Source organism: Lindgomyces ingoldianus, assembly GCF_010093535.1.
Source record: "Lindgomyces ingoldianus strain ATCC 200398 unplaced genomic scaffold BDR25scaffold_12, whole genome shotgun sequence".
In the NCBI taxonomy this organism is placed as follows: Eukaryota; Fungi; Ascomycota; class Dothideomycetes; order Pleosporales; family Lindgomycetaceae; genus Lindgomyces; species Lindgomyces ingoldianus.
This window is the reverse complement of record NW_022985173.1, coordinates 895,824-920,623: the sequence shown is the minus strand read 5'-3', so window position 1 is coordinate 920,623 and position 24,800 is coordinate 895,824. Positions and strand designations below refer to the sequence as shown.

Here is a 24,800-nt window from a genome sequence, read left to right as displayed (position 1 = left end):
AAATGGAGACCCCAGATGGCCTTCTGTTGCACCGACCCCACGGCTGCCGCAGTCACCCAGGGCTTTAGAGCGCCACGGACGCACTGCCGGCGCGCAATTCACCGTTCAACAGACCTTGTCCGAATGAAACACTGCTTCCAACATCATGTGATTGACAACGAGAGATGCAATGAGGAATGGCGTGCAGCCTTGGCGCTGCCGCTTGGATTGGCACAGGCGATCAACGCAGAACGCGCAGACTCTAAAAAATCTGCATCCTATGATAGAGAAATGGGATCGCTAGACTTTCAGACGGCTGACAGCGGCGTGTAAACCCACAGGACATGATTCTGGACTCCAGACGTGCATTCCCCACAAGACCACTAGTTGACCGAGATCTTCCCGCCAGTAATACGGTCGGAAGTGATTTGTCGGCGACAAAAGCAAGGCGCCATACGCCATCCGGAGATGCCAGACAAAAAATCAGATAGGCTTGATCTGCAGTAAATTTATGAGCACGTTCTCGTCTCCACAATTGGAAGGAAGGGGAGCCTTACTTTGAAATGCAGGGCGATGAGGGAGAACACCAGCGCTTTGAGATCCTGAACGAGGTAGTAGAAGACACGGAGACCTTCTGGGTCTTGAGAGTCTGTTACGTCTTGCAATGAGCCAATCTTCGCGGTCTGTATATCTATGTCAGTTCTAAATTTGTGAAGGCTGCGAGTCGCCGAACCTCAAACGAAATGTGCTCGTTGCCCATGCGGATTTCCAGCTCTTGGCGGCCGTCCTTGTTCTTCTGTGGCCAGTTCGTGTCGTCTTCTCTACGACGAGGTCAGTAGTGTGAATTAAATGTATCCTTTAACATACTTCATGATCTCGCTATCCTTGACAATCTTCTTGATCTGTTTGACCATAAGATGGCTTACGCACACTGGCCACGTTAGCAACATGCCAGAAGAGGCAGTAAAGTGACCAGTCTCACTCTCTTTTCGAATTAGGGAGTCGTTTCGATAGTTGGAGTTGTTCGCATATCGCGCGGAAGCGCTGCGGCCGTCCCCAAGGACACGAAAATCGAATTCTGAAAAGGGTTAGAAACAAGGCACCGCCTACAACAGAGAAGCCATACCTAGGAATTCATGTCCAAATCGCCCTTGATGGCCAGAGCTGTGTGAAGCAGTTAGTATTAATTTCACGTGCACTTCGGGATGAGGCTAGGATTACTAGTATCGCAAATAAAACGGCTCGCTAGCTTCGGGCTCCATTACGGCGAGGAGGGAATCCGGACCGTGGGGGAGAGGAAAGATGGAGGCTTCTGGGAAGCAACAGCGATGGATGCGTTGCCTGGCAGCTGGTGACTTACTTTGGTGTCGTTTTCACGATGCGGCGAACCCTGGTCGCTTAGCCGAAAAATGCCAAGCCTTGCGGACCACTTTCTCGAGGAGACACCTGGACGGACAAGCTGCTCAACTGAAGCAGTGTATGCTGTTGATACTTGACGCTGCACTCCTGCGCAGCCCAAATTTCTCTCCGGATACGCCCTCCACTGGACCCCAGCCTTCTCCACCCGCCCGCTAATTTCGCACCTCCCCTCGTTGAATCCACGTTGCAGCCCACCTGTTCTGGACACCACGGGCATTGACGGCAGCCGGCCGACTCCTGGAGGCGTGAGAGGAAACAAATAACTCGACAAGGAGCGCTGGGATTGGTCTAGCAATCATCATGGCGACATTCCTTGAAAATTCATACAGTCTGGTATGAATCCTCTGCCGTTTATTGCGGGTCTCCTTCACTTACGTTGCCGGACAGGTCCACCAGGACAATGCTGCCGATGTCCCCTCGCAGAATGAGCTCAAGCAAGCTCTAGAGAAGGGGACAGATGAGTCAAAGATCGAGACTATGGTGCGGATATACCCATTGAGCTGCCCCGCGATGCCCTAAGAGCACCGGCCTGACAACCCTACAGAAGAAGATCCTCTCGATAATGCTGAACGGTGACCCCCAAGCAGGCCTGCTCATGCACATAATACGATTCGTCATGCCTAGCAAGTCGAAGCCCCTGAAGAAATTGATGTATCTCTTCCTGGAGGTATGTCCAAAGCACGACGCGCAGGGGAAGCTGCGACAGGAGTGGATATTGGTGTGGTAGGTGCTAACGCACATATCTCGCGAGGTGCCAGCGGCTAATGATGGGGAAGCAATGCTATCCGTTTCGATCTCCAGGCGCCGAACGAATACGTACGAGGGAACACATTGCGCTTTCTGTACGGGCTCGCTCCCCCGCTTTTGTACCGTTTTTGCTCACCCACGAAACAGCTGCAAACTGAGGGATGCCGAGTTAGTAGAGCCTCTTTTACGTGAGCAGATCCCACCTCTATTCAGTGTATGGAGATGTTCCTATGCTAATGTGCTATGAAGAACCGGCTCGCCAATGCCTCTCTCATCGGCATGCATACGTCCGCAAAAACGCCACCTTTGCAATCGCTTCAATCTTCACGCATCTTCCAGAATTGCTTCCGGACGCTCCCGACCTCTTGACCACCTTTTTGGACGAGGAGAACGACGCCACCTGCAAGCGCAACGCCTTCGCCGCTCTTGCCTCTATCAGTCATGAAAAAGCGCTCGAGTACCTTAGTACTGTCTTTGATTCGATTCCAAACCACGACGAGCTTGTGCTCCTTGCTGAACTCGAATTTATTCGCCGAGATGCTTTTGTAAATCCTCAGAACAAGGCTAGATATCTTCGGTTGATCTTTGATCTCCTCGAATCTAGTGTATCCACCGTCATCTACGAAGCTGCCCATGCTTTGACAACCCTCACCAACAATCCTGTAGCTGTCAAGGCCGCAGCAGGGAAGTTCACTGAACTGGCTATCAAGGAACCTGACAACAATGTGAAACTCCTCGTTTTGGAAAGAGTGGATCAATTACGGGAAAAGAATGAAGGCGTTTTAGATGATTTGACAATGGAAGTTCTTCGTGTTCTTTCCAGCCCGGACCTGGATGTACGGAGAAAGGCGCTCAAGATTGCCATGGAGATGGTCTCTAGCCGAAATGTCGAAGAAGTCGTTCTTCTCCTCAAGAAAGAACTCATGAAAACAGTTGACGAGCAGTACGAGAAGAACTCTGAGTACCGAACACTCCTGATTTCCTCTATCCACCAGTCTGCCATTAAGTTCCCCGAGGTTGCAGCGAGCGTTGTGGGTTCGCTCATGGACTTTATCTCAGATGTCAGCAGCAACGCCTCCGCTGTTGACGTGATCTCTTTCGTGAAAGAGGTCGTGGAACGCTTCCCAGATCTAAGGGCATCAATTGTCGAACGCCTGGTGACTACTTTAGGTGAGGTTCGCGCTGGAAAGGTCTATCGTGGTGTTCTTTGGATTATTGGTGAATTCTCTCTGGAAGCAAAGGACATTCGAGACGCATGGAAAGGGATACGCTCTTCCCTTGGCGAGATCCCTATCCTTGCCTCAGAGCAGCGGTTACTGGAGGAAGCTTCCGAAGGGAAAGAGCCTACGGAACAAGTGAACGGCCACGCCAAACCTGTAGCTCCATCAGGATCGCGAAAAGTTCTTGCGGATGGTACCTATGCTACGGAAAGCGCGCTCACTTCCGCAGCCGCCAAAGCGAAACTGGAGGCTGTTAAGAACTCCCAGAAGCCTCCACTACGCCAACTGATCCTCGATGGTGATTACTACCTGGCGACGGTTCTGTCCAGTACTCTCACGAAACTTGTCATGCGACACTCAGAGATATCCAAAGATGAAGCGCGAACAAATGCTCTCCGGGCCGAGGCTATGCTCATCATGATATCTATTATTCGAGTTGGACAATCGCAGTTTGTCAAAACGCTCATAGACGAGGACTCTGTCGACCGAATCATGACATGTGTCCGGTCTCTCTCTGAGTTTGCTCAGAGAAAGGAACTCGAGACTGTGTTTCTGGAAGATACGCGAAGGTCGTTCCGAACAATGGTCCAGGCGGAAGAAAAGAAGCGGGCAGCCAAGGAAGCTGTGGAGAAGGCAAAATCTGCAGTCAATGTTGACGACTCATTCTCAATCCGACAACTAAAGAAGAAAGAACTAGATGGTACTGACGAAATTGAACAAGATTTGGAGAGGGCAACTGGGGGGGATACAGCTACTGAAGACCTGACTTCTAAGCTAAGCCGGGTTGTGCAACTTACTGGCTTCTCAGATCCTGTTTATGGCGAAGCATATGTGAAGGTAATGTATCCGATCCTTAATCACGGCCCTTTGGTTAACCTCGGGTTAGGTGCATCAATTCGACATCGTTCTCGACGTTCTTCTCGTCAATCAAACGACCGAGACTCTTCAGAATCTTACAGTAGAATTCGCAACACTCGGCGACCTTAAGGTCGTAGAGCGCCCTCCAACACAGAACGTCGGCCCTCACGACTTCATTAATATCCAAGCCACCATCAAGGTGTCCTCAACGGACACCGGAGTAATTTTCGGCAACGTCATATATGAAGGGTAAGTTGAGGCGAGGGCACCATCGGCGACTTACGCTAACGAACGAATAGCGAAAAGGGAGTTGACTCCAACGTTGTCATCCTAAACGATGTACACGTAGACATTATGGACTACATCAAACCCGCATACTGCACAGAGACGCAATTCCGCACAATGTGGACCGAGTTCGAGTGGGAAAACAAAGTCAATATCAATTCCAAGGCCAAATCTCTCCGCGAATTCTTGAAGCAATTGATGGCTTGCACCAATATGAGCTGTCTTACCCCTGAGGCTTCTATGAAGGGAGATTGCCAGTTCTTGTCCGCTAATTTGTACGCGAGAAGTGTGTTTGGTGAGTACCTTCAACGTAACATTCGAGTTTGACGAGGAGCTGATTGTGTGTAGGCGAGGATGCTCTGGCTAACCTTAGCATTGAGAAGGAGGGCGAAAACGGTCCTATTACAGGTTTCGTACGTATCCGAAGTCGGTCACAGGGTTTGGCTTTGAGCTTGGGATCGCTGAAGGGCCTTAACAAGGTTGGTGCTTCGTGATGACGTCATGTTACGAAATTTTGTCAGGGTGCACTTGATGTAGCTTCTGGACAAGCCGGTCTGACTCTCATACCGCTTCGTCGACTTCGTACTAAGCTTTGTGACGGCGGTGGCTGTGGAAATGGGGTCTGCCTGTCCGAGCATTATGAAAAGTCGATGATAACCTGGGTATTAAAATTCATGATAGGACGGGCAAGGGGAGGTAGTGTGGCATTGGAGTATTTCAAGACATGACAAGTTCAATAATTCATAACTCTCAAAGCATGATATGTGTTCTGGTTAGAACTATATGTGTTGGATGGGCTGGTTTATATCGCTCTCAACTCATATTTAGCAGATATCCTTGCTTAAATATCTGGATGGATAGTATGGGACGGGATGCCCTCCCTACTCAAGCACCTTCAGTCTTTTCCTCATTCTTGTTATCATCCTCTTTGATCTCACTCTCCTCCATCCCACCACTATTCCACTCCGTCTTCCTCCTCAAGACCGCAACACCCTCAACATGTCCCGTCTGCGGAAAGAAATCAAACCCCACAATACTCTCAATCTCATAGCCTCCCTCACCAACCCCAAACCCGCCATCAACCCCCTTCATCCCCCCAACCAACACCCCTATATCCCGCGCTTGCGTATGCACGTTGCAGCTCACATACACGATTCTCGCGGGTCCGTATCCGACTAATTGGCGCAGGAAGCTCTCGTCGCAGCCCTTGCGGGGTGGATCGATGACGACCACGGTTTCGCGGGCAGGCGTCGTGATCGAGCTAAAGAGATGTGAGGCATCCGCTGCGATGAATTTGGCGCGCGAGGCGGGGAGAGAGTTGAGGGTTGCATTTTGGGTGGCGGAAGTGATACTTGCGGGGGAGATGTCGATACCGAGAGAAGTTGTGAAGAGGGAGGAGAGAGTTATTGTGAAGAGTCCGCTGCCGGAGTATGCGTCGATCAGGTGGTGGATTTTGGGGTGAGAGGAGGGTGTTTGAGGAAGGATATGCGAGCGGATGTATTGGGTGAAGCGCGGGAGGATGGAGTTGTTGTTTTGAAAGAATGCACCTGCTGGGTTGGTGAATTGATAGGGGGGGATGTGTTCTGTGGTTTGAGCCTTAGGGTCGGTTATACAGGTTTTTTTGTAGATGAATTCTCCCTTTTCCTCGATCACAGAGTCGGGGGTATTTTGAGCTTCATCCCATTCGGACTTTGGAATTCGTGCGGTGTTTTCGCGGAGGAGGACTGTGGCACCTTTGTTGTAGTTTCCGATTTCCTGGGCTATGCGTTGCCGTTCCCGATACATGCCTTTTCGAACTACGGAGGTGCCGATGGGGCAGTCTTCGATGTCGATGGTTTGGCGGGTGCCTTTTTTCATGAAGCCAATGGGTGGGACTTCTTTGAACGTGCGCTTGATTCCATTCCTCCCATCGCTCCTGCGGGAATCTGGTGGGCCGTCGAAATGTGGTGTTAGCTTTGTCCTGTAGCCATACTCCAAAGGTGATCCAATAGTGTCGCCTATAGCTGGGATAAGTTCCGGAGGTAGGTTGGAGAAGTTCTTATATGCCTTCTCTACAATAGACTTCTTGTGCGCGAGTTGGTAGTCGTATGGAAGCATTTGGAATTGGCACCCTGAGCAGGTCGTAAAGTAAGAACATTTAATGAGAGATTCATTCCGGTGTGGAGAAGGCTTATTAACGCGGATGAAATCGGCCATGGAGTATCCTTCTTTCTCGAAATGCTTGAACACCTTTGCTGTGACATTGTCTCCGGGTGCTGTAAACGGGACAACGTAAACTTGCTTTGAATCCTTCGCAAAGCCCAGTCCATCTCCAGTAGAAGAAATTTGCTTGATGGAAACTTCGACCTCAGACAGCCGTTCCGGGAGAACGGTTTCCATACCCTCTTCCTTTCCCAAATCCATACTGTTCAACAAGTCCTTCACATCCTCCAGGAGAATCTCCTCATTACTCCCATTTGTTTGCAGGATCTGACTACTATCACCATGACCCTTTCTCATTCTCTTATTCTTGAATCTGTAGCTTCCCCGCCCTTGCTCCTCACTCCGCGGAGGAGTCTCAGCATATCTCTTCGCACCATTACTGTCCGCCAACGCAACATCTGCAGCGAGAGAGGCCATTCTGTATCTCGCAAAATATGCTCCTCGGCCACTGCAAACCAATGCCCGAAGCGATGGTTGAAAAACCCGGGATATCATGTAGAATTTCACACAGTTCAGATTGTGATTGCTAGATACATACTAGCGCAGCTGTGCTTAGTCATCTATAATTTTCCTCGAACTTCAGCATTCGTCTGATGAGCTTGGCAAAGCCATTCTCACATCCACAACTCCTAATCTGCGCTCAATTGAGCTCTGGCTCTAATTTGGGACACAAAATGAGTGTCTGGCGACCTGCAAGATGTCTTTTCTCAAGGTCCACCACCCTCCCTAAGCCCTCGGCTTCAACATCTGCATCGCACCAACCCCGACCCTTCCATTCAAGCTGTCCCCGACCTGCGCGACGCCGGCCGCACTACCCTAGCATAAAAGCCTCTGACCTCCAACTTCTCAATCAGGCTGCTTCAGAATCCTACCCCAAATACAACACCGACGAAACAGCGCTTCTCCGAAAAAGATATACCCCGGCACAAATCGCTGCTATCAAAGCCGCAGAAGCCGCCATCGATCCACGAGACCTACTAACCCAAGGTCAGCAACGTACGGATCCCTGGAGACTGCCGTACGAGGATGATCTGGCGGATGTGGACCCCGTAACAGATCACGCCGACAAACTCCCACCATCAGCTATCGTTGGCAAAAAGGACTTTCGGCTCGCTAACGCTGTGGAACGTGATGAAGCTATGAGTCGTATTGCCAACGAGAATCTGGCCAAAATGTATCCAGACGGTGTTCCAGATGGGCAACTAAGCCGCAAAGATCAGGAGAAGTTGGAAGAGAACATGGAGGCTGCGTTCACGCAAGCGGCGATGGATCCACGGGCTGTATATACGGGTAGCAATCCACGGGCTCTCGAGGCATTGGCAGATCCACGACACTCAGTGATCTTGCCAGACCTACCAAGGATAGAGAACAGGATGGCGAGACAGACGAGGAGGTTAGCTGATGAGGAAGAAGAGGACCCGAGGCAGAAACGGCTGTTGAAGTATCTAGATTGGGACAAGGACAAATTGCGCTCGATACGCGTGAAGACGTTGATTGTGCATGGCGTCACGAATCAAACGCGCATGGGCAAAATTAGGTCGTTGTACTATCTCACGATTGCTGGAAATGGGAATGGTTTACTGGGTGTTGGAGAAGGAAAGTCTGTGGAACCTGAAGAGGGTAGGAAACAGAGCGTCATGGCAGCCATCAGGAACCTTCGACCGGTGCCTAGATACGAAAACAGGACGATATATGGAGACCTAGAGAAGAAAGTAGCAGCCACGAAAGTGCAATTGTTTGCAAGACCGCCTGGTAAGTGCTGTCCATGAAACTGAACTACGATGGTTTGGACGACTGAGTTTCTGACCGTGGGATATAGGCTTTGGTCTCCGCGTCCAGCATCTCATCTTCGAAATGGCTCGCGCCGCTGGATTACAGGACCTCGCTGCCCGCACCCCGCGCTCCCGAAACAAGATGAACGTCATCAAGGCTACATGGGAGGCACTATGCAGCCAAAAGCTACCTGACGAGATTGCGAGAGCGAGGGGGAAGAAGCTTGTGGACGTGAGGAAAGTGTATTATGGTGGAAGTGTACATTAGACGTCGCTTGGCAGAGATGATATTATGTCAGATATATCGTGCAGTTGGAGGGATGTACCTTGTATAGTTACCATCATGATGAGGATATGAGCGAGCATTGCTCAAACATGTAGTATATTTCTGCCGACCATAGACTCACGAATCCCAAGCCATATTTTCCATTCCTTCCCTTTCCATTTCGCCCAAATCTATCCGGGTATCATAAAACGCCTTCTATCCCATCCTATCTCATCCCGTCCCACCTTATCCCATTACCATATCAATACAAACACGGACGGCATTTCCCATTCAACTCATGCAACACACTATCTCTCAAAAACCCCCATCATTCCCCCGACTCTGCCCCAAACTCTCCCCCTCAGGCTCCTGATCCTGAATCTGTTGATTCAACACAATACTATACACACTCGCCTTTAGCAGCGTAAACACGAGACTCGTTTTCCGTTCTAGTCCCCTTAGCGCGTCCAGGACCTCGGCAGATGGGTTTGCGGCGAGTGAGGAGAGAAGGGTTGACATCTGCGACTCTTTGCGTTAGTAGTGATGAAATGGGGGACACAAGCCTCGGTAGGACGGGGGAGGAGGGAGGGACAGCGGGAGAAATGGGAGGAAGAGGGGGAGAGATACGTTATTCAGATTCCCAAGCAACCGCGCATATTCATCGAGGACTTCTTGTTCGAGCGGGGTGAGTGTTTCTGTAGGAGATGGTGCTGAGGGTTGGGAGGCCGAGAGGTGGGGTTGGTGCTGGTCTGGAGTGTCCATTGACATTTTTCTGGATATTGTAATGGTATTTCGGATCTGAATTGTGGCACGGATTGGGCCTTTGCGTGTGTTGAAAGAGGTTTATTGTCGAGACAAAGTGTGGAGTCGAGTGCGTGTGGAATTGTTTGCTGCGATTGACCAAGAAGGTCAAAGAGGAGTGACAATATAGTGTGTCTGCACAGCCGTACTGCAAATTTGGGTAGACTATGTAATAGACGAAGATGCGCAATGTTGATAGTATAAACCTAAGACTATGAAGTGATATCGCGGGGAAAGACGCGACGCGGTCTGTGCAGAGTCAGGAGGGAATCTTGGCATTCGGCGCTCTCCAAAAGACATGAACTTAGGATTCTATTCACAGAAATCAAGACAAAACCACGGATTAATCGACGCACTGCTCCATGCACATATCAACTGAGCTGTGCTATGTTCAATACTCAACTCTCTTCAATCCCACACCCATCACCCTTTTCAACACCACACCCCGAAGATGCCAAGGGCTCACCATCTCCTCACTTGAAGAGAGCACGACGATCCTCCAGTGATGGCGGTACAGTAGCGAACGCCGGAGCAATTTACAGTTGGCTCGACAAGCCGTGGGCTCGACTATAGGCGCCCAAAACAAAATTTCTCAGAAGCCTCACCCAAAAAAATAATAACATGAAAGTGGGGACACAAGAGAAATTCAAATATAATGCCTTGCGACAGGAACCTATAACGCCGTATGTCCTTTCAAAACAAGTGGTGGCCAAAACCAAGAAGTTGCTGTGAACACCGTTTGTCTAGTCCAGCAAAGGAGTGGACCAGGAGATAGCGGAACGCCGGATCTCCTGAAAGTAAGGAATGCCATAAGAAATTGCGTTTTTTTGGAACAGAAATGCCACCCGACGACCGGATCTTTCCCGTGCAGGAAATGATCTAAGCAGATATTATTTTTCACCGGTGCGAATGCGTGTTCTGGAGCTCAAGGTGTTCCGAATTGTCACGGATATCGTCATCGCCATCGTGGTGAAGCGTAACACTATTGAACTCTTCGAATGGATCCGCAACTTCACCCATAGGTGTAGCAAGGCCAGAGTCTAAGGGTACTCCCTTAACTTTTGCAGCACTAATGTCCACACTCTGGCTCTCTTTCACGTTTCGGAAATTTGGTGTTTCAACACCACGGCCTTGATGGGGGATCATGGGTGGTTTCATATGACGCAACAGTGCCCACTGCGTTGTTCGGAAGAAGGGGTGGGTTTTGACGTCTGAGGCACCGGCCCTGGAGCCGAGACGACGTAACTCATCCTTGATGAGAAGTTTGCGGATGAGTGATTTGCAAAGACTTGAAAGGGTTAGCAGAAGTTATGTGTGGATGGATGGGGAAAGCTTACTTAGACACGGACGGGGTGCCAGATCCCTCCGGAAAGGGTACGTCGTCACGGAGGATATTTGCGAACGTAGCGTTTCGGTTCTTGCCCTTAAACGGTGTTGTTCCATAAAGCATCTCATATATCAAAATGCCGAGCGTCCACCAGTCCACAGCACTTGTGTGGCCGCATCCCTTGATCACTTCTGGTGCGATATATTCCTCCGTCCCTACAAATGAGTTCGTTCTGAAATTCGCTATACACGACTTCGTGTCGATGGTCGGAAGATTACTTGACGAGGTACCGTTACGGCCGACGATCATAGTCGGCCGGCCTCCAGGGTCAGACTGCTTTGACAAATCAAAGTCTGACAACATGATGTGGCCGGATTGGTGAAGTAAAATGTCTACTTAGGTTAGTAATTAGGAATCAAGATTGTGAGGAAGCGCGTACTCTCAGGCTTCAAGTCCCGATATATGAAGCCCATAAGATGGAGGTACTCTAAGGCAGCCGTGACTTCGGCAGCATAAAATCTCGCTGCATCTTCGTCTACGCATTTGTTTGGCCGAGTTTGCAGAGCTTACCACTGTTAGCTCAGGCCCCCTGGAACAGATCTGCAAAGACCCTTACCTCTGAAGAATTCTCCACCACTACAGTATTCCATGCACAGGTAAAGGTGATCCTCTGACTGGAACGAATGGTAGAGTGTAACAATAAACGGATGGTTGCTGGTCGCCAGAATCTCCTGCTCAGCCAAAGCACGTTTGATTTTGTTCCGCTTGATCATCTCCTTCTTGCTCAGGACTACAGAGGGTTAGCGAGCTTCGTGCATTATCGGGCGCAGACATACCCTTCATGGCATAGAGCCGACTTGACTTCTTCTCTCGAACCAAGTATACCTTCCCAACGTCACCCTTCCCAATTAGTTTGATCTTATCAAAACTTCCTGGTCCGACTTCCACATTTCGAACTTTAATTGAATTAGAACTATACGTTCTCCGGAAGGCAACTGTATTGCGGATCTGGCCCGGAGATGGAATACCGTTGGCGGGGGCTACGGGAACGAGGTGGTTGGAGGAAGCAGTGGCGGTTTCCACCATACTCAAAGCTGACGAGTTAGCATGCTGTACTAATGGCTGTTTTCCGAGCTCTGCAGTTTGTGGTCTATCAGAGTTTTTTGAAGATGAGAAGAGCCCTTGAGCATTTGGAGCGGAGGCTACCCTACGCAGCTTCCGTGCCAATTCCTCCTTTCCAGCTGTTGTGACCTGGTCATTGGGCCCACTCACGGCCTCTATCTTCGTCGTTGGTATCGGGGGAGTATCAGGTGGAGACGGAGGCACGCTGCCTTCATTGTGATGTCGCAGGGCGGGCGGGCCTTGATGAATGAAGTACGGGTTCGCGTGGGCGGTGGGTGACATGCCATCGTCTAGCGGGTTACCTTCGCTAGCGACAGTCTGGGAACGATTGCGGGTGATGTGTGGAAGAAATCTCGACTGACGAAAGGAGGATTTGGAGTCGTTCTTGGGGGTAGAGGTGCCATCGTCGGAATGCTTGCGGTCCTTGCTATCGCTGCTGCCGAGGCTGTTTATACGGAAGAAGTTCTTGATCTTCTGTGAGACCTGGCTATTGGAGCCGTTGACTTGCTTATTCGACGACAGCAGCTGGCCGGAGAAGGTTCTCTTCTCGGCCAAGGCCGAGTGGTTCGACGATGAGCTGAAGAGTTGGGTCATGGAGGGCAACTACTGTGTCGAGGTAGGATGCAGAGAGAGAAGAGCGACGGTCAAGCCCAGATGTAGGCTCTCGCTAGTAGAAAGGAGCGACCAAAGCTGTGGGAGGCGTGTTGCTGGGGGCTGGGTCAGTGGCAGCGGGCCATGGTCACTCTGGCGGTGATGTCGGTGTCCAGGGTCTCTCGACGCCGTGGCTGATGAATCTGTGCCGGGGGGGAAGGGGGTGACGGCTGCGTCCGGCGGTGTCTGGCCGGTGGTGTGAAAGAATGTCGAACACACCGTCGATGGATGGGAGACGGTGGAGGAAGAAGGAGAAGAAGAAGAAGAAGAAGCGCAGACCGTGACCGCCGCCAAACGTGAAGGCGGCGAATCGAGGCGGAGGACGAGTGGGGAGCTAGAACCCTTCGTGGAAGCTGCCGAGAAGCGCTGTGAAGCCGCGACGGCGACTGCAGGCCAACCGAGTCAAACAATATCTATGGAATACAGCACGAGAACTGACGTTGCAGTGGTCTGGCAATGGAGTTTATTTATTCAAAAGCTGCGTTGCGAATAGCTGAGAAATGGCTGCCCTGCTGGCTGCGCCTCTCCGACTTCCACCTTCCCTGGAGCACGCACTGCGCCTCGTCAAATGTTTCCACCCCACGATGTCACTGCACCTGAATTTATCAGCAGCTGAGCAGCGGCATAATACTATCATCTTGACTCGCGATATCGCCATATCCCCTGCTCGCTTTCGTTCCTGCTTCAGCGCGTCCATTTCGATGCAATTGCCATCTCCTGCATGAACCAGTGTTCTCCCAGTCCCTAATTCACCGAATTTGCCCGCTGCCAACTTGTTCTGGAACGCTCCCCAATCGGGAAGGAGCACCCATGTGCCCCCCTTACTAAACATTGAAATCTCCTTGACAGGCACCACACAACACAACACACCATTACCAACGCAGTAGGCACCGGCATTTTGGTCAAAGTTTTACTATCCTAACCACGAAGCAAACAAAACATGTGCATACAAAACTTTTAATTAAACCCGAGTATCGACGCATCCATAAGGCAAATATGCCGGCCGGGGGAAGAACAGAAAAGTCGGCGGAGAGTATAAGAACGGGCGGTCCGTCTTTGCACTGAAGAGCCATCCATAGTCAATCCTGCCCCCATGCAATCGATACTCCGTAAACATTGAGAAAGGTGGGGGAAAGGAAAGACAAACAAAACAGAAACGGAGTCGAGGCAAACGTACAAAGACAAGGGCCTTTTGCAGTCAAGCCTGGACGTATTGTACAAAGGGAGATTAGAGGGAAAACCATGGAGAGGCCGAATACAGATGTAGAGAAACAACAGCTTGGACAAAGCCATACGGTACTATCACCCGGAGGTACTGTGCAAACAGGTGGAAAGAAAAGAAAGCCATCGATGATCGAGAGGCCTAAGACGGATTTAGACTGGCACCAGCTTGCGACAAGCCATACAACACATATAATCCGGGAAGTATTGTGCAAACAGGCGAAAGAAAAGAAAGCCATCGAATACCACAACGACAGGTGTGGGCAATTGGAAGCTCAAGTCCACCAAATAGCCGCATCGGAGTGTTCCACAACTAGAGTCATGTCCACCAATGGCGGCGAAGATAGTGTACAAAAGTCGAAAGTGTCGGAAGTGTCGGAAGTAAAAGGTAAGCATTAAGAGCCAGTAAGAAGCCGGATAGAAGGTCCTCGAAAATCCATGGAGAGGTCCTTGCACTCGCTCCCAGAGGAGACTCCAGAGCTGGCCTCGTACAGGATACAGGTCCAGAAAATGTTGAACATAAGTTGAATGAAAGAAAGGAATCCAGGAGAAGGCTGAAGGATGCAAAGGAAAGTTATAAGGCAAGTCCTATGTATATCTACCGTCAGGCCTCCAATCACTAGCTCTCGATTCATAGAGGATGCCAAATACGCAACCCAGATGAGCGCAATTCCGAGACGAGGACGCCACCGATCTTCACTCGTCAAGGTTCTCTAGGCCCCCGTCTGCCTTCTTCTTCTCATTGGAAGGTTTCTTCGACTTCTTGCGTCGATCCTCCGCTTGGGATTGAAGGTATGCTTGGACGTTGTTGTCCTCAGTGCGCTTGATTATTCCGAACCGTTTGTGCCACTTGTCCTTGTGATTCTTCTTGTCCTCTGGCGAAAGATGGCGAGGATCGTCTTCTCGCTCACGTCGAAGCTTGTTTGTCAATTGACCTAGGCGCGCCTTGGCTGGAGACTTGTTGGAAGTCTCAGACTTCTTCGCTGGAGACGAATCCATTTTCTGTTTTCCTTTACCGAAGCATGACGCCTCAGTATCAACAGACTCCGTAATGGCCTCCGTACGGGGTTTATCGTCAGTTTGCTTATGGCCACCGAGTTGGGCGTCGTCAAGAAGCTCCGCCAAGTCATCCATTGCGCCGTCCAGCTGCGATAATCGTCCATTTCCAGGGGTCCTTGAGAAGGAACGCAAATCCGCAAAGGCGGCCCCAGTAGCATATTCCTTCGTTGGCCCATAGTGGGGTTTCAATGGAGAATTAGTAGGCAGAGTTCCCCTGCCAACCTGGTTGCCAGAGAGCTGGCGTGGGTATCCAACACTGGAGAACGAGGTTGAAGTTATGGACCGCATATTCTCCTGTCCTACCAACGCTGACTCTGGGCGCGGGAACGACATACTCACACCGGAGTCACGTGGAGTAGTGTTCATAACCTGACCTCGGACAGACGAACTCGTTGATAGTGTGCTTGACAAAGGAAAGTTGCCCGCCGAAGGACCACGGGATATCTTGTTATTCAAGTAGTCATTGAGCCCTGCAAGGAAACCGCGGAGCACCTCTCGGTTGGTTGGCAGTCCTAGGTGGGAAATGCCGGCCTGGTAGCCCTCTTGGTAGGTGGACAGCAAGAAGCTAATCGGCTTCGTAAAAGTGTGCTGGGCAGAGACCTTTCCTAAGCCAGGTAATCCTGAGTCCGGTATGGTTGGGGTGACTCGACGAGAGTTTGCTCCTAACTTGCTGAACTCCTCTGTGAGTGAGGGCGGCCTCCTCATTGGTGATGCCTGAACCGTAGGTCCTGACAAGTTGGAATTACTCCCACTTCGTGAGGGCGGGTTCCATGGACTCGGGGGCCAATCTTTCTGTGGCGTTGATGGAGAAACCTTACCAGGTGCAACTCGTGTGGAGGAGTGCTCATGTGTATTTCGTGGGAAGAAATCCGTCGTGTCAATGGATGACGTGCTTGTGTTTTGAGTAACAACCCGCTCGTCACGCTTGCTGAGTTGCAATCCATGGCCATCACCCGAGGGGATTGGAGAGCGCTTGAGGGAAGACGGCGTTCGAAGAGAAAGTGTTCTGGAGTTCTCGAACGTTGCCGCTGCTTTGAAAGCCGGCTCATATGTGGGGCTCTTTGGATCCAAGGTAGAGCGCTGGCCAAGCTGCTTCGGCGGCTTGATCTCAATTGCATGGGAACGGCGCGTGGCAGAGCCTGGGGATTGAGGGTGAACGTCAGTATTTATTGGGGGGGCAGGGCCGTGGGGGTATGAGGCTGCTCGAATGGAAGCATCGTTTGGAACGAAAATACCCCCGTCACTAAGGAGCTGCGGCGGGTTTGTCGTGAGAGGTTGGGAACCACCATATGGCTGATACAGCGGCGGAGGCATATTGACCGGAACGAACTGTTGTCCGAATTGAGGCATAAAGGTGGCACCTGGAGGAACAGTGACCGACACGTTCGGGTGTGGTAGAGCGACCGTTTGGGATGTCGAAGTAGTAGCACCTTCAAGAGCCATGACTTGTTTGCGTAAGGCATCGAGCTCCAAGATCAGGCTCTTCTTCTTCGAGATCATAGCAGCTCTCCAGGCCTCGCTTTGGTGGGAGGCTTGCAGCACCTCCGTCTGCTCCAAGTTCTTGAGCTCTGCTTTCTTGAAGAGCTGGCGCTGCTTCAATGTGTTCAGGTCAACACCAAGGAATGTTGATAGTGGTGTTTGACCGTCTGCTGATGCACCACCGTTCACCTGAGAGGCGGTGCCGGTGGCACCATGATATGAGACGGGAAGAGACGACATCGTTGTATCGCCAGTTGGTCTCGTGGTATCTGTGAGTGTCGGAACAAAAGCGCCTAGCGCGTTCTGGTTTTGAGCGTACGTTGGAATTTGGAAGATGCGGTCTCCGACGCAGAGGACTGGCTGCCCACCGATTAATTGAATGCTTTGCGACAGGCTGTTGACGTCCAGTTGTGCTTGACCAGGCAAGACGTTGCCGGGGGTAACAGTTCTCTGAGGTTGAGGCTTGAAGCCGTTGCTGGCGAAACGAGCACTGCCCAACGGTGGCAGATCACTGGGGACGACGCGACCACCGGCGGTTACTCGCATGCCCGGGGGACTCCCGTGCTCTTTCAGAAGCTTCTCTGCCTTGCCTCGCTTGACAGAGGGCGAAGGTGATGGCTTCTTACCGGCTGCTGCGGACGCGACTCCAGGTGTCATTGACAAGCGTGAAGCCTTTTCGGAACTGAAGCCGATGACGTTTGCAGACGCAGAAGGTCGCAAAACGTGTTCTGAAGCAAAGTTAGCGGGTGGTTCAACTTGCAGATGGCACGCTGAAGCAAAAAACGCTTTCTGACGCCCTGGTGTGCGACATGAAGAAAAAGTGAGGGCAGAAAATTCTTTAGTGCGGATTGCACCCCGCGAAGGCGGAGCTGGGGCAAGATTTTTCCGAGCGGCGGCGCAGATCCTGGGGGCAAGTTTCGAGTGGTGATAGTGGTCATGGTGTTGAGGCGACAGAGGCGCAAAAGAGTGAAAGCAACCCAACCAACCAACCTTTGATCACATCCTCGTCGGCAAACTTATCAATCGACACCGCCGACTCAGAGACAGAGTCCCTTAGCGCGAGCAACTCTTCCACTTTATATGCTAAGGACATGGCGCGTCACCTGCTTGGTTGCAGAGGGCGCGATACGTTGACAACAACCTGCAATTACGAGAACGATGGGACCAACGGAGGGAACTTTCAAAAGAGCAACGAGACAAGTGATGGATGTGATGCGAATATCCTAGAACTCTCAGTCAATCTTCCAAACAGCCAATATAGAAGCAGATGTAAAGAGGATGATGCATCAGTCCATCACTTACCTCAGTGCTGATGTTGACTTTCAGAACGAACAACGAGCGGGCAGCTATCCAAAAGCCGTAGAGCAGCAATGACGAAAGAAGACGGGTTGAAACAAGAAGATGGAAGACAAATGAGTGTGTTGTGGAAATGTGGAAGAGCAGCGGGTTCACAGGAAGGATATAAGAGACCATGCCGGCGCTCCTGCCTTGTGATGAGACTAGAGATGACGGAAAGAAAGCCTGCCCAGGCGAGCGGGACTGCGATTGAAGAAGAGAAGGACAGAAGAGATTGAAGAGAGCGAGAGCATGGAAGTTGCTCTTCGGGCATCCCCTGGAAGGGAAAGAGCGGTCGAGGCAGCGACGAACATCTCCGCTGCGTCATATGAGGTTTGCTAAGAATGAACAAGAGAAGAAGAGAGAGGATACCTACGAGCGCGAGTTTAGAACCGGTGGAGGGTTTGGGCATATATATATCTTTCGTACCTCTCCAGTCTGTTGTCTGGAGGATGATACGTCGCTGGCTGAACTTGTATCGTCCGCACAATTTGCCGCTATTGCCATTGAATCGTGAAGCTAGACATATCCCATGAACACCCACGCTATGCACTTAGTGAAGTTATCCCAGAGCATTCATAACGAGTTCCACCACAATACTTCATACAATCTACCTCCTGTTCCTCATGTTTCGAGAAGTCGGAACAGGTTCGAAGGCATCGTCATCATCAGATATCTCGTCCTCGCTCTGCATAGAATATCAACAACTGTTAAGAGTATGTCCGAGTGCACGTATACTGACCGGTTCTTGTATCTTCTTTCCCCGAGATACGCGCGCCGGTACTTGGCTGCGCTGTGTGGGAGCTTGAGAGAAGTTGAGGGTCGACTGCTTAGATGCACGTGTGGTTGTCTTCTTAGCTGGCGATTTGGCTCGCGTTGAAGCTTTGGTCGAGGCCTTCTTGGCAGCGGTTCGGATTGACGGCACGAAGAGCGGCGCATCATCCTCTTCATCGTCATCATCGCCCATAACTACGTCGCTGTTGTCATCCTCCTCTTCGTCCCCATCTTCTTCCACAACCTTCTTTTCTCCTCGTCTAGCTCTAGCAACTAACGCTTTCCTAGGTGCGGTCGCAGTTTTGCGAGTAGTACCAGCAGCTTTACTCCGTCCTCGTGCGGGAGGCCTCTTCGATGCAGCAGACGCAGCAGCTTCCTCATCTACATCCTCAGCATCAGTATGATTAAGTGCCGCAAGTTGGTCAGCCCACTCTCCATCCAGGTCAGAATCCCATAGATCTGGCTTTGGCTTGAGTCTGGCCTTCTTCTGTTCTAACGTTAGAGATAGAAATTAACGCAGCAGGGGACTTACACTCTTCTTCATTTGTCCAGAAGCGAAGAGTTCTTCTAACTTCGCCCGATGTTGTTCCATTTCGTTTGTGATGTCATCCTCTTCTACATCGTTCGACTCCATCAGATGCTTCAGCTGATTTGCCAGACTCTCGTTGACAAACATTTCCATAGCGTGCTTATCATCCTTATCCACGAATTGAGTGACAGCATCCCCGAAAGAGTTTTGCGGCAAGATCGTAAGGGACTGGGCCTCGAGAAACTCCCTAACCAATTTCTCCACTTTCACAGTATCGAGCGAAAGTTGAGCCAGAACCGACTCGTCTGGAAGCTCCGCGTTCTGCTTTAAGGTCCCTGGCTTAAGCATTAGGAGGAGGGAATGCTCCCGTGGCTTCAATTCAACTTACGTTTTGCTGCATTCTTCTTCCGATAAAACTGCACAACATCATTGGTGTTCGCCACTTTGGTCTGGAATCGGTTTGAGAAACGTTGTGGGTTTTCACAGTCGAACGATCCGGATGGAGCCGAGTACTCAACTCGGAGACGAACTAGTGGAAGTGGCACTTGGAGGCTGTCTCCTTCATCTTGCTCGTCTTGAAGTTCAAGCCACTCCATTTTGGCCTCTTCGATCATCTTCTCAACAACACCTTCAAGATACTGAGTGACCTTGGTCCGATTCTCAGTCATTCTCCAAAGCTCCTTTTCTTTCATGGCTCTTTCTTCGGCGAGTACAATCTCTTTCATGACAAAGGGGCGTACCGATTTGAGGCGAATGGCTTCAGAAGTGAACTCCTTTCCGGTAATACTTAGGATACAAACATGCTTTGGCACTGCCTCTCCTGGCATGAGAGAAGTTGCTACTGAAGAACCGGGCTGGATAACATGGAACCCCATTTCTGGGTTGTATCGCGGTTCGATGAGGCATTCATGCTCGTGTCCCCAGACGACAAGATCCACAAATTCGGGGAGGAAATTCTCAGGGAGATAACCAGTTTCCGTGTATGCATGACTGTTACAGTGTTAGCTTCTAGATCCGTAAAATTGGGAGAAAACCTACTGGTTTTGATGGACGCTCATTAGATTGAACCACTCGTCCTTCTGCGTACCTGGTTGAAAGAACTTGACTTGTCCTTCTCGGAAAGTGCGGAACATCCTCTCATCTCGGATATTGCTCATGCCGTATAATGCAAGTTTCGTGCGACCTTTCTGCAGAAGGACTGGCTTGATGGAGACCTTGTCGGCTTCAGGATTCCGGCCGTAATAGTTGATCAAACCAGAAACTTGGAGAAGATCTAGAGCGGCAAAGTGACCAATCTAAGTTCCATCAGCATGTTTAATCTCAGCGACTGCGACTTGGAGGTAATACTCCAGATGGATCGTCATGGTTTCCATGGATAGCAAAAACTGGAATAGCAACATTGATGTCTGGGTCCTCATAATTCACATGATCAAATACCCTGGTGAAAGTTAGTTTCAAGTTCTAGCGCAGAAGTACATCCACAATAAATTACCCTTGGAAGTTCTCGCTCGCATCGCTCAACATCTCAAGCTCGCAAGGTTTGTCCCCGAGGCAATTCATTCGCAAAGTCCGCATAACTTGGTACATTGACTTTCGTGACGGTTTGTTCTCATGGAAAAGATCTCCAGCATGCAACACCATGTCTACATCATGCTCTTTCGCTAGGCACATCACCTCATGGAACGTCTTCCAGCTGTCATCGCCTCGGGTGGGATCGCGTTCGTTATATCCGACATGACTGTCAGTTGCGACGAGGACTCGGATTGTGTCCGGCCCTAGATGATCATTGTTAGAGGGACTTATAATGCGAATCGAGGGGTAATTACCTCTGGGGTACGCTCGCGGCGACATGCGGGGAAGAGAATTACAGAGCGAAACCGCTAAATCGGATTGCGGCCGATGATAGTGCGATATGCGGCACAAAAAATGAGTGAGAAAGTCTCTCGGTACCCTCTCAGCCCTTTAAAATGGCGCAAATTGTGAACACGGTCACCAAATGGCATTCACGAAGTCGCGCAGACGCACTTCAGCCTAGCTGACTAAGGACGCGCTATCACATGATCTGAATCCGCATGCCAAAAACTGCATCAGAACTTTACCTCGTCAAGGCCAATCCCAATGTTTCCGACACGGGCGCTATTTGCGCGATCCGTCTGGAAGGGTAAGTAATTGCTTCTCTATGGTCTAGGTCACCGCTAAAATGAAACACTCAGGCCCCAATATCGTCCCGTAAGCCGCTCCCAATGCACTTGCCCATTCCCATATTGACCAACTGGAAGCCTCCCCATCGTGCGGCCAAAGCCGGGCGAACGAGTACCTCCGATCAAAACACAGGCGCGATCGGCGACAATACTACCTAATTTTGTCGGTCTGAAGTTCCAAGTCCACAATGGGAAGAACTATTTGGACATCACGATAACAGAAGATATGGTTGGACACAAGCTGGGGGAATTTGCACCGTACGTTTAACCTCACGGATCCTGGAATATGCAAGGAGTGATCTGTGTCACATGAATTTACGGAGTTGCTGATGACCTCTATACAGAACTAGGAAGAACTTCACGTATAAACAGACAAAAAACAAGTGAATGGGCTGGGTTGTTCTTGTATCAAGAGGAGTTTGGGTATCATTGCGAGGTTTTCTATAGCCTCATCTGTACTACTACTACACAAATACGATATACCCTTTCATCGCGGGTAGAGTATCCCAAATAACCTTGTGAATGCCAGTGAAAATGAAAACTCCCAACGCCAACCATGTTTAGAATGAGAAAACACTGAATGCCAGCAGTCCGCAACCAACCCAGCTCATATAGCAGGAGTTATCGGTTCTGAGTGTTGCTCCTACAGTGATGTCGTGGAATGGAATTGGATGACTGCGCGGTAGATATTTTTGTCTCGCATTACCGATAGAACTCTCCTCTCTTGATATTCACACCGTATTCGCCAACAGCCATGCCTAGGTCCTCCATTGTTAGGACGGTGCGCCCTTGGCTGCCACCTTGCCCACCACCGCCATAGCCCGGCCTCTGTACGCCGAGGTTCAGTCCTTTAGCTTGAGCCGCACTGTCTTTGCCGCCCTGGGTACCACCAGAAACTCCTGCGCCCTGTGGCCCTCCTGCCGCGCCAGCCAACCCTCCCATCGGATTATTACTCGTAGTATTTGATGACCGAATGCGGGAGTACTGATATGCGTCTGCGGCGATATCGGCTATGAACTTCTGCGTTGCGAGCGCTAGGAGGCGGGCGAGGTGCGGGGATGTTTGAGGTGGCGGCGGGAGCCCAGCGAGGGTCAGGTAGTAGTTTGTGACTGCATCAGGTATCTAATGACAGTCAGTAAGACACTTTCCTCCTACCGGGTACTTCTGCTGGGCTAGTGAAGGCATACAATGGGAGCGTAGTCGTCCATCTTCCCCAAGAACTCGCGCAAAGTCGCATCCTTCTTGGCGGGTATTCGGGCCTCCAATTGAGCGGTAACTTCTGGTACACCATTCCTTACGGGCGGATGGACATCATTTCCGCCGTCAAGGTTCATGGCGTCTGGTTGCGTTGCGTCTGGGTTGATATCGGCCTCGACCGATGCGTCTAGCAGGTCATTCATCTCCACGTTGGAATCTGCCGTTGGCAACTGCGCGTGGTCTGCCATAGTGCGGAGAAAGAGAGGAAATGCGAAAGTTGGTCAAGAGAAAGTCGGCCTTGCGAGCGGATGAAGCCACAATGGCGGAGTGAAAGAGACGCTTGGCATTTCATGTTCATTCCGCTGACTAATCACTGCAAGCGTCAAACACTGGTTATGTCCTCCAACACTACTAAAGGGGTCAAGGTGTTCTCACTCAGGGTTGTATCTATACATAAATTTTGCCCTTTTCCGATGCTCAAGTATTCATATCGGTGTAGAACAATCAGCCTCCGTTTCACATACAGTCATATTCTCTTGCATTGATAACGCACTTTGCACCAAGATCAGAGGCTTTTCAATGTCGGAATATGATTCTTCTCTCAGGAACTGCTCTTTTCACCCTTCCCATACACGCTCAAGAGTCCTTCTAGGCTCTTCATCAGACCTCATGACTTCACTTCCTCTACGTGCTCCCTGGCCCACCAAGTAATGCAAACCTCCGAACAATGCTCGGTCCGATCTCATCGTACTCCGCCTTCGTGTGACAGTAACTCCTAAACTCAGGCGTCTGGCCTAGCAAGCTACCTCCGAACCAGGGTCCATGCCTCTGCCTCTTGTGTGTGATCACTTGGACCTCAAGGCCACCACTCTTTGCACCTCCACTCCTTGCTTCTGAAGCCTTGATCCTCGCGTCGACCATATGGCGGATGTCACGCTGTAAACGTCGACCGAAGTCTTTGTAGAGTGTCGAACCACCCGAGAGGACGATGTTCTTGTAAAGACCCCTACGAACATCGATGGGGGAGCTCTGAATCACTGTGTCGACGATATTGGGCAGCGGGGTAAGGAAATCTGAGGAGTAGATTTCGGGGTTGAAGAATATTTCAGGTGCTAGGAAGCGTTCGTAGCCAACATCGACCGTCACTGATCTGCCGTTTGGGTGCTTAACGATATGTTTTCGGAACCGATCTTCGGGCTCACGATCGAAGCGCGAGAACTCCTTCACGATATCAGGACACACATAGCAGTACTCTTCCTTAATGCGCTCGGCTGTTTGGAGAGAGGAATCGGGCTCGCCACGATCTCGGAGTAGGGATTGTACGAAGTTGGTTATGTCGCGGCCAGCGATGGGAACACTTTTAATGGACGAACCAATGACGTAACCCTCAGCGACAGGGATAACGTGCGTAACACCTGCGCCGGAATCAATGACTGTGCCGGTCAGGGAGCGGTCTTGGACTTTAGAGCTTGTCCACGATGCGGCAAGGGCGAGCACCGCTTGCACCGCAATATAGAGGCCAGCGCAGTTGAAGGACTCGAACATGATTTCGGCAGTATTCTCGCGGTTCTCTGGGGGATTGAGAGGCTACCCAATAGTTAGTCCCGCACCAAGGAGTACACAATTTTCGTGTCTTACAGGCTCAGTGAGTAGGAAATAGTGGTCTTCTGGCTCGACTCTTAGATACTTGAATATAGAGTTTGACCAGAAGCGTTCCATAAGGTCCTGTTAACAGTAAGAATCTCCTGTAAGCCCCGGATAATGTTGTGACAAACCCAGTTGTCTATCTGGCCATGCCTGATGGGATAGTGGATTCCATATCCTGGGCCAGCTGATGCAGAGAGCGCCTCGTCGCCGATGAAGAAGTCCAAATCCTCAGTTCCCCTTTTGCCAGAAAGATGACCACTAGGACCAGCACCGCCAGTCAAGAAAGATGGTTTGTTCGCGACCGCTGGCCGCCCAGAGCCTGAACCGCCCGCTCCGCCTCCCTGGCTTTTGGTTGCTATTGCGGTAGGGAAGACAAAGGATGGAGAGTCATTGCCGGCAAAACCTGCGAGGCGCAAGAATTAGTATACAGGTGTCTGATTTCTTGGAGTAGGGGGTCGAACCAAGCTTCGAGTAGCCCGTGCCGCTGAAATCGTTGGTCAGTGCAATTGCGTGTTAGTGCCCGCAGGCTGCTGGAGACCTTACTTGTCCATGACAACGGCGGGGGTTTGGGACGCCATCTTCGCTGCTCTTCACTGTGACAAATGGTAGCAAGGAGCAGCTCAGGAGTTCCTTCGGAGAAAGGCACGGGTGTGAATTGGTAGAGGTGGTTGGATTCGTCAGAGTGGGATGGCGGAGTTGCTGGATGTGGG

General features: G+C 50.8%; 12 protein-coding genes across 12 annotated transcripts; 3 read left to right on the top strand and 9 right to left on the bottom strand.

Annotated features, from left to right (window-relative positions):
• Positions 1 to 214: 214 nt before the first annotated feature.
• On the bottom strand, positions 215 to 1,331 carry BDR25DRAFT_259669 (Mago nashi domain protein). Its single transcript, XM_033686601.1, has 7 exons — positions 1,201 to 1,331; positions 1,106 to 1,143; positions 962 to 1,057; positions 847 to 910; positions 713 to 800; positions 537 to 662; positions 215 to 477 (listed from the first exon to the last, which is right to left on the bottom strand). Exons 1-7 carry the CDS (start codon positions 1,239 to 1,241, stop codon positions 463 to 465), a joined length of 468 nt encoding a protein of 155 aa, XP_033549032.1. The 5' UTR covers positions 1,242 to 1,331; the 3' UTR covers positions 215 to 462.
• Positions 1,332 to 1,451: 120 nt separating this feature from the next.
• Positions 1,452 to 5,167, top strand: BDR25DRAFT_302945 (coatomer subunit beta). Its single transcript, XM_033689910.1, has 9 exons — positions 1,452 to 1,731; positions 1,786 to 1,878; positions 1,943 to 2,121; positions 2,175 to 2,240; positions 2,293 to 2,333; positions 2,395 to 4,202; positions 4,252 to 4,472; positions 4,523 to 4,803; positions 4,857 to 5,167. The coding sequence occupies exons 1-9, from the start codon at positions 1,699 to 1,701 to the stop codon at positions 5,000 to 5,002; spliced, it is 2,868 nt and encodes a 955-aa protein (XP_033549031.1). The 5' UTR covers positions 1,452 to 1,698; the 3' UTR covers positions 5,003 to 5,167.
• Positions 5,168 to 5,308: 141 nt separating this feature from the next.
• Positions 5,309 to 7,196, bottom strand: BDR25DRAFT_259662 (S-adenosyl-L-methionine-dependent methyltransferase). The gene has a single exon (XM_033686600.1). It carries the CDS (start codon positions 7,125 to 7,127, stop codon positions 5,394 to 5,396), a length of 1,734 nt encoding a protein of 577 aa, XP_033549030.1. The 5' UTR covers positions 7,128 to 7,196; the 3' UTR covers positions 5,309 to 5,393.
• A 130-nt stretch (positions 7,197 to 7,326) lies between these two features.
• Positions 7,327 to 8,896, top strand: BDR25DRAFT_333577 (uncharacterized protein). The gene is made up of 2 exons (XM_033692851.1): positions 7,327 to 8,462; positions 8,530 to 8,896. Exons 1-2 carry the CDS (start codon positions 7,385 to 7,387, stop codon positions 8,748 to 8,750), a joined length of 1,299 nt encoding a protein of 432 aa, XP_033549029.1. The 5' UTR covers positions 7,327 to 7,384; the 3' UTR covers positions 8,751 to 8,896.
• Positions 8,897 to 9,015: 119 nt separating this feature from the next.
• On the bottom strand, positions 9,016 to 9,724 carry BDR25DRAFT_259656 (uncharacterized protein). Its single transcript, XM_033686599.1, has 2 exons — positions 9,375 to 9,724; positions 9,016 to 9,266 (listed from the first exon to the last, which is right to left on the bottom strand). The coding sequence occupies exons 1-2, from the start codon at positions 9,513 to 9,515 to the stop codon at positions 9,063 to 9,065; spliced, it is 345 nt and encodes a 114-aa protein (XP_033549028.1). The 5' UTR covers positions 9,516 to 9,724; the 3' UTR covers positions 9,016 to 9,062.
• Positions 9,725 to 10,445: 721 nt separating this feature from the next.
• Positions 10,446 to 12,591, bottom strand: BDR25DRAFT_324648 (Pkinase-domain-containing protein; the record flags this gene model as incomplete). The annotated part of the gene is made up of 5 exons (XM_033692169.1): positions 10,446 to 10,836; positions 10,886 to 11,267; positions 11,315 to 11,440; positions 11,492 to 11,665; positions 11,712 to 12,591. The coding sequence occupies 5 exons, from the start codon at positions 12,589 to 12,591 to the stop codon at positions 10,446 to 10,448; spliced, it is 1,953 nt and encodes a 650-aa protein (XP_033549027.1).
• Positions 12,592 to 14,565: 1,974 nt separating this feature from the next.
• Positions 14,566 to 17,500, bottom strand: BDR25DRAFT_342172 (uncharacterized protein; the record flags this gene model as incomplete). Its single annotated transcript, XM_033693691.1, has 2 exons — positions 14,566 to 17,311; positions 17,394 to 17,500. The coding sequence occupies 2 exons, from the start codon at positions 17,498 to 17,500 to the stop codon at positions 14,566 to 14,568; spliced, it is 2,853 nt and encodes a 950-aa protein (XP_033549026.1).
• A 27-nt stretch (positions 17,501 to 17,527) lies between these two features.
• Positions 17,528 to 18,253, bottom strand: BDR25DRAFT_19106 (uncharacterized protein). Its single transcript, XM_033684282.1, has one exon. The coding sequence runs from the start codon at positions 18,152 to 18,154 to the stop codon at positions 17,711 to 17,713; it is 444 nt and encodes a 147-aa protein (XP_033549025.1). The 5' UTR covers positions 18,155 to 18,253; the 3' UTR covers positions 17,528 to 17,710.
• A 49-nt stretch (positions 18,254 to 18,302) lies between these two features.
• BDR25DRAFT_342171 (DNA repair exonuclease) lies at positions 18,303 to 20,896 on the bottom strand (the record flags this gene model as incomplete). Its single annotated transcript, XM_033693690.1, has 8 exons — positions 18,303 to 18,430; positions 18,485 to 19,003; positions 19,049 to 19,380; positions 19,434 to 20,035; positions 20,084 to 20,340; positions 20,393 to 20,483; positions 20,538 to 20,820; positions 20,872 to 20,896. 8 exons carry the CDS (start codon positions 20,894 to 20,896, stop codon positions 18,353 to 18,355), a joined length of 2,187 nt encoding a protein of 728 aa, XP_033549024.1. The 3' UTR covers positions 18,303 to 18,352.
• Positions 20,897 to 21,160: 264 nt separating this feature from the next.
• Positions 21,161 to 21,727, top strand: BDR25DRAFT_259650 (ribosomal protein S19/S15; the record flags this gene model as incomplete). The annotated part of the gene is made up of 4 exons (XM_033686598.1): positions 21,161 to 21,206; positions 21,259 to 21,274; positions 21,325 to 21,504; positions 21,591 to 21,727. The coding sequence occupies 4 exons, from the start codon at positions 21,164 to 21,166 to the stop codon at positions 21,631 to 21,633; spliced, it is 282 nt and encodes a 93-aa protein (XP_033549023.1). The 3' UTR covers positions 21,634 to 21,727.
• BDR25DRAFT_284718 (transcription initiation factor IID, TAF10 subunit) lies at positions 21,700 to 22,751 on the bottom strand. The gene is made up of 2 exons (XM_033688132.1): positions 22,434 to 22,751; positions 21,700 to 22,368 (listed from the first exon to the last, which is right to left on the bottom strand). Exons 1-2 carry the CDS (start codon positions 22,689 to 22,691, stop codon positions 21,949 to 21,951), a joined length of 678 nt encoding a protein of 225 aa, XP_033549022.1. The 5' UTR covers positions 22,692 to 22,751; the 3' UTR covers positions 21,700 to 21,948.
• A 128-nt stretch (positions 22,752 to 22,879) lies between these two features.
• On the bottom strand, positions 22,880 to 24,727 carry BDR25DRAFT_259642 (Actin/actin-like protein). The gene is made up of 5 exons (XM_033686597.1): positions 24,634 to 24,727; positions 24,552 to 24,574; positions 24,219 to 24,493; positions 24,082 to 24,168; positions 22,880 to 24,030 (listed from the first exon to the last, which is right to left on the bottom strand). The coding sequence occupies exons 1-5, from the start codon at positions 24,666 to 24,668 to the stop codon at positions 23,128 to 23,130; spliced, it is 1,323 nt and encodes a 440-aa protein (XP_033549021.1). The 5' UTR covers positions 24,669 to 24,727; the 3' UTR covers positions 22,880 to 23,127.
• Positions 24,728 to 24,800: the final 73 nt, after the last annotated feature.

Bases quoted from the DNA above. Each gene is read 5' to 3' on its own strand.
- BDR25DRAFT_259656 (XM_033686599.1), bottom strand. From the start codon at position 9,515: ATGTCAATGGACACTCCAGACCAGCACCAACCCCACCTCTCGGCCTCC. The intron at 9,267-9,374 runs GTATCTCTCCCC...AAAGAGTCGCAG, and splicing joins TGCTTGGGAATCTGAATAAC to ATGTCAACCCTTCTCTCCTC.
- BDR25DRAFT_333577 (XM_033692851.1), top strand. From the start codon at position 7,385: ATGAGTGTCTGGCGACCTGCAAGATGTCTTTTCTCAAGGTCCACCACC. The intron at 8,463-8,529 runs GTAAGTGCTGTC...CGTGGGATATAG, and splicing joins ATTGTTTGCAAGACCGCCTG to GCTTTGGTCTCCGCGTCCAG.
- BDR25DRAFT_259662 (XM_033686600.1), bottom strand. From the start codon at position 7,127: ATGGCCTCTCTCGCTGCAGATGTTGCGTTGGCGGACAGTAATGGTGCG.
- BDR25DRAFT_259642 (XM_033686597.1), bottom strand. From the start codon at position 24,668: ATGGCGTCCCAAACCCCCGCCGTTGTCATGGACAA. The intron at 24,494-24,551 runs GTTCGACCCCCT...TGCGCCTCGCAG, and splicing joins CACGGGCTACTCGAAGCTTG to GTTTTGCCGGCAATGACTCT. The intron at 24,031-24,081 runs GTAAGACACGAA...ACTATTGGGTAG, and splicing joins ATTTCCTACTCACTGAGCCT to CCTCTCAATCCCCCAGAGAA.
- BDR25DRAFT_19106 (XM_033684282.1), bottom strand. From the start codon at position 18,154: ATGCCCAAACCCTCCACCGGTTCTAAACTCGCGCTCGTAGGTATCCTC.
- BDR25DRAFT_302945 (XM_033689910.1), top strand. From the start codon at position 1,699: ATGGCGACATTCCTTGAAAATTCATACAGTCTG. The intron at 1,879-1,942 runs GTGCGGATATAC...ACAACCCTACAG, and splicing joins AGTCAAAGATCGAGACTATG to AAGAAGATCCTCTCGATAAT. The intron at 4,804-4,856 runs GTGAGTACCTTC...GATTGTGTGTAG, and splicing joins GTACGCGAGAAGTGTGTTTG to GCGAGGATGCTCTGGCTAAC.
- BDR25DRAFT_259669 (XM_033686601.1), bottom strand. From the start codon at position 1,241: ATGGAGCCCGAAGCTAGCGAGCCGTTTTATTTGCGATACTA. The intron at 801-846 runs GTATGTTAAAGG...ACCTCGTCGTAG, and splicing joins AAGGATAGCGAGATCATGAA to AGAAGACGACACGAACTGGC. The intron at 663-712 runs GTTCGGCGACTC...ATAGATATACAG, and splicing joins ACGAGCACATTTCGTTTGAG to ACCGCGAAGATTGGCTCATT.
- BDR25DRAFT_284718 (XM_033688132.1), bottom strand. From the start codon at position 22,691: ATGGCAGACCACGCGCAGTTGCCAACGGCAGATTCCAACGTGGAGATG. The intron at 22,369-22,433 runs GTATGCCTTCAC...GACTGTCATTAG, and splicing joins TGGACGACTACGCTCCCATT to ATACCTGATGCAGTCACAAA.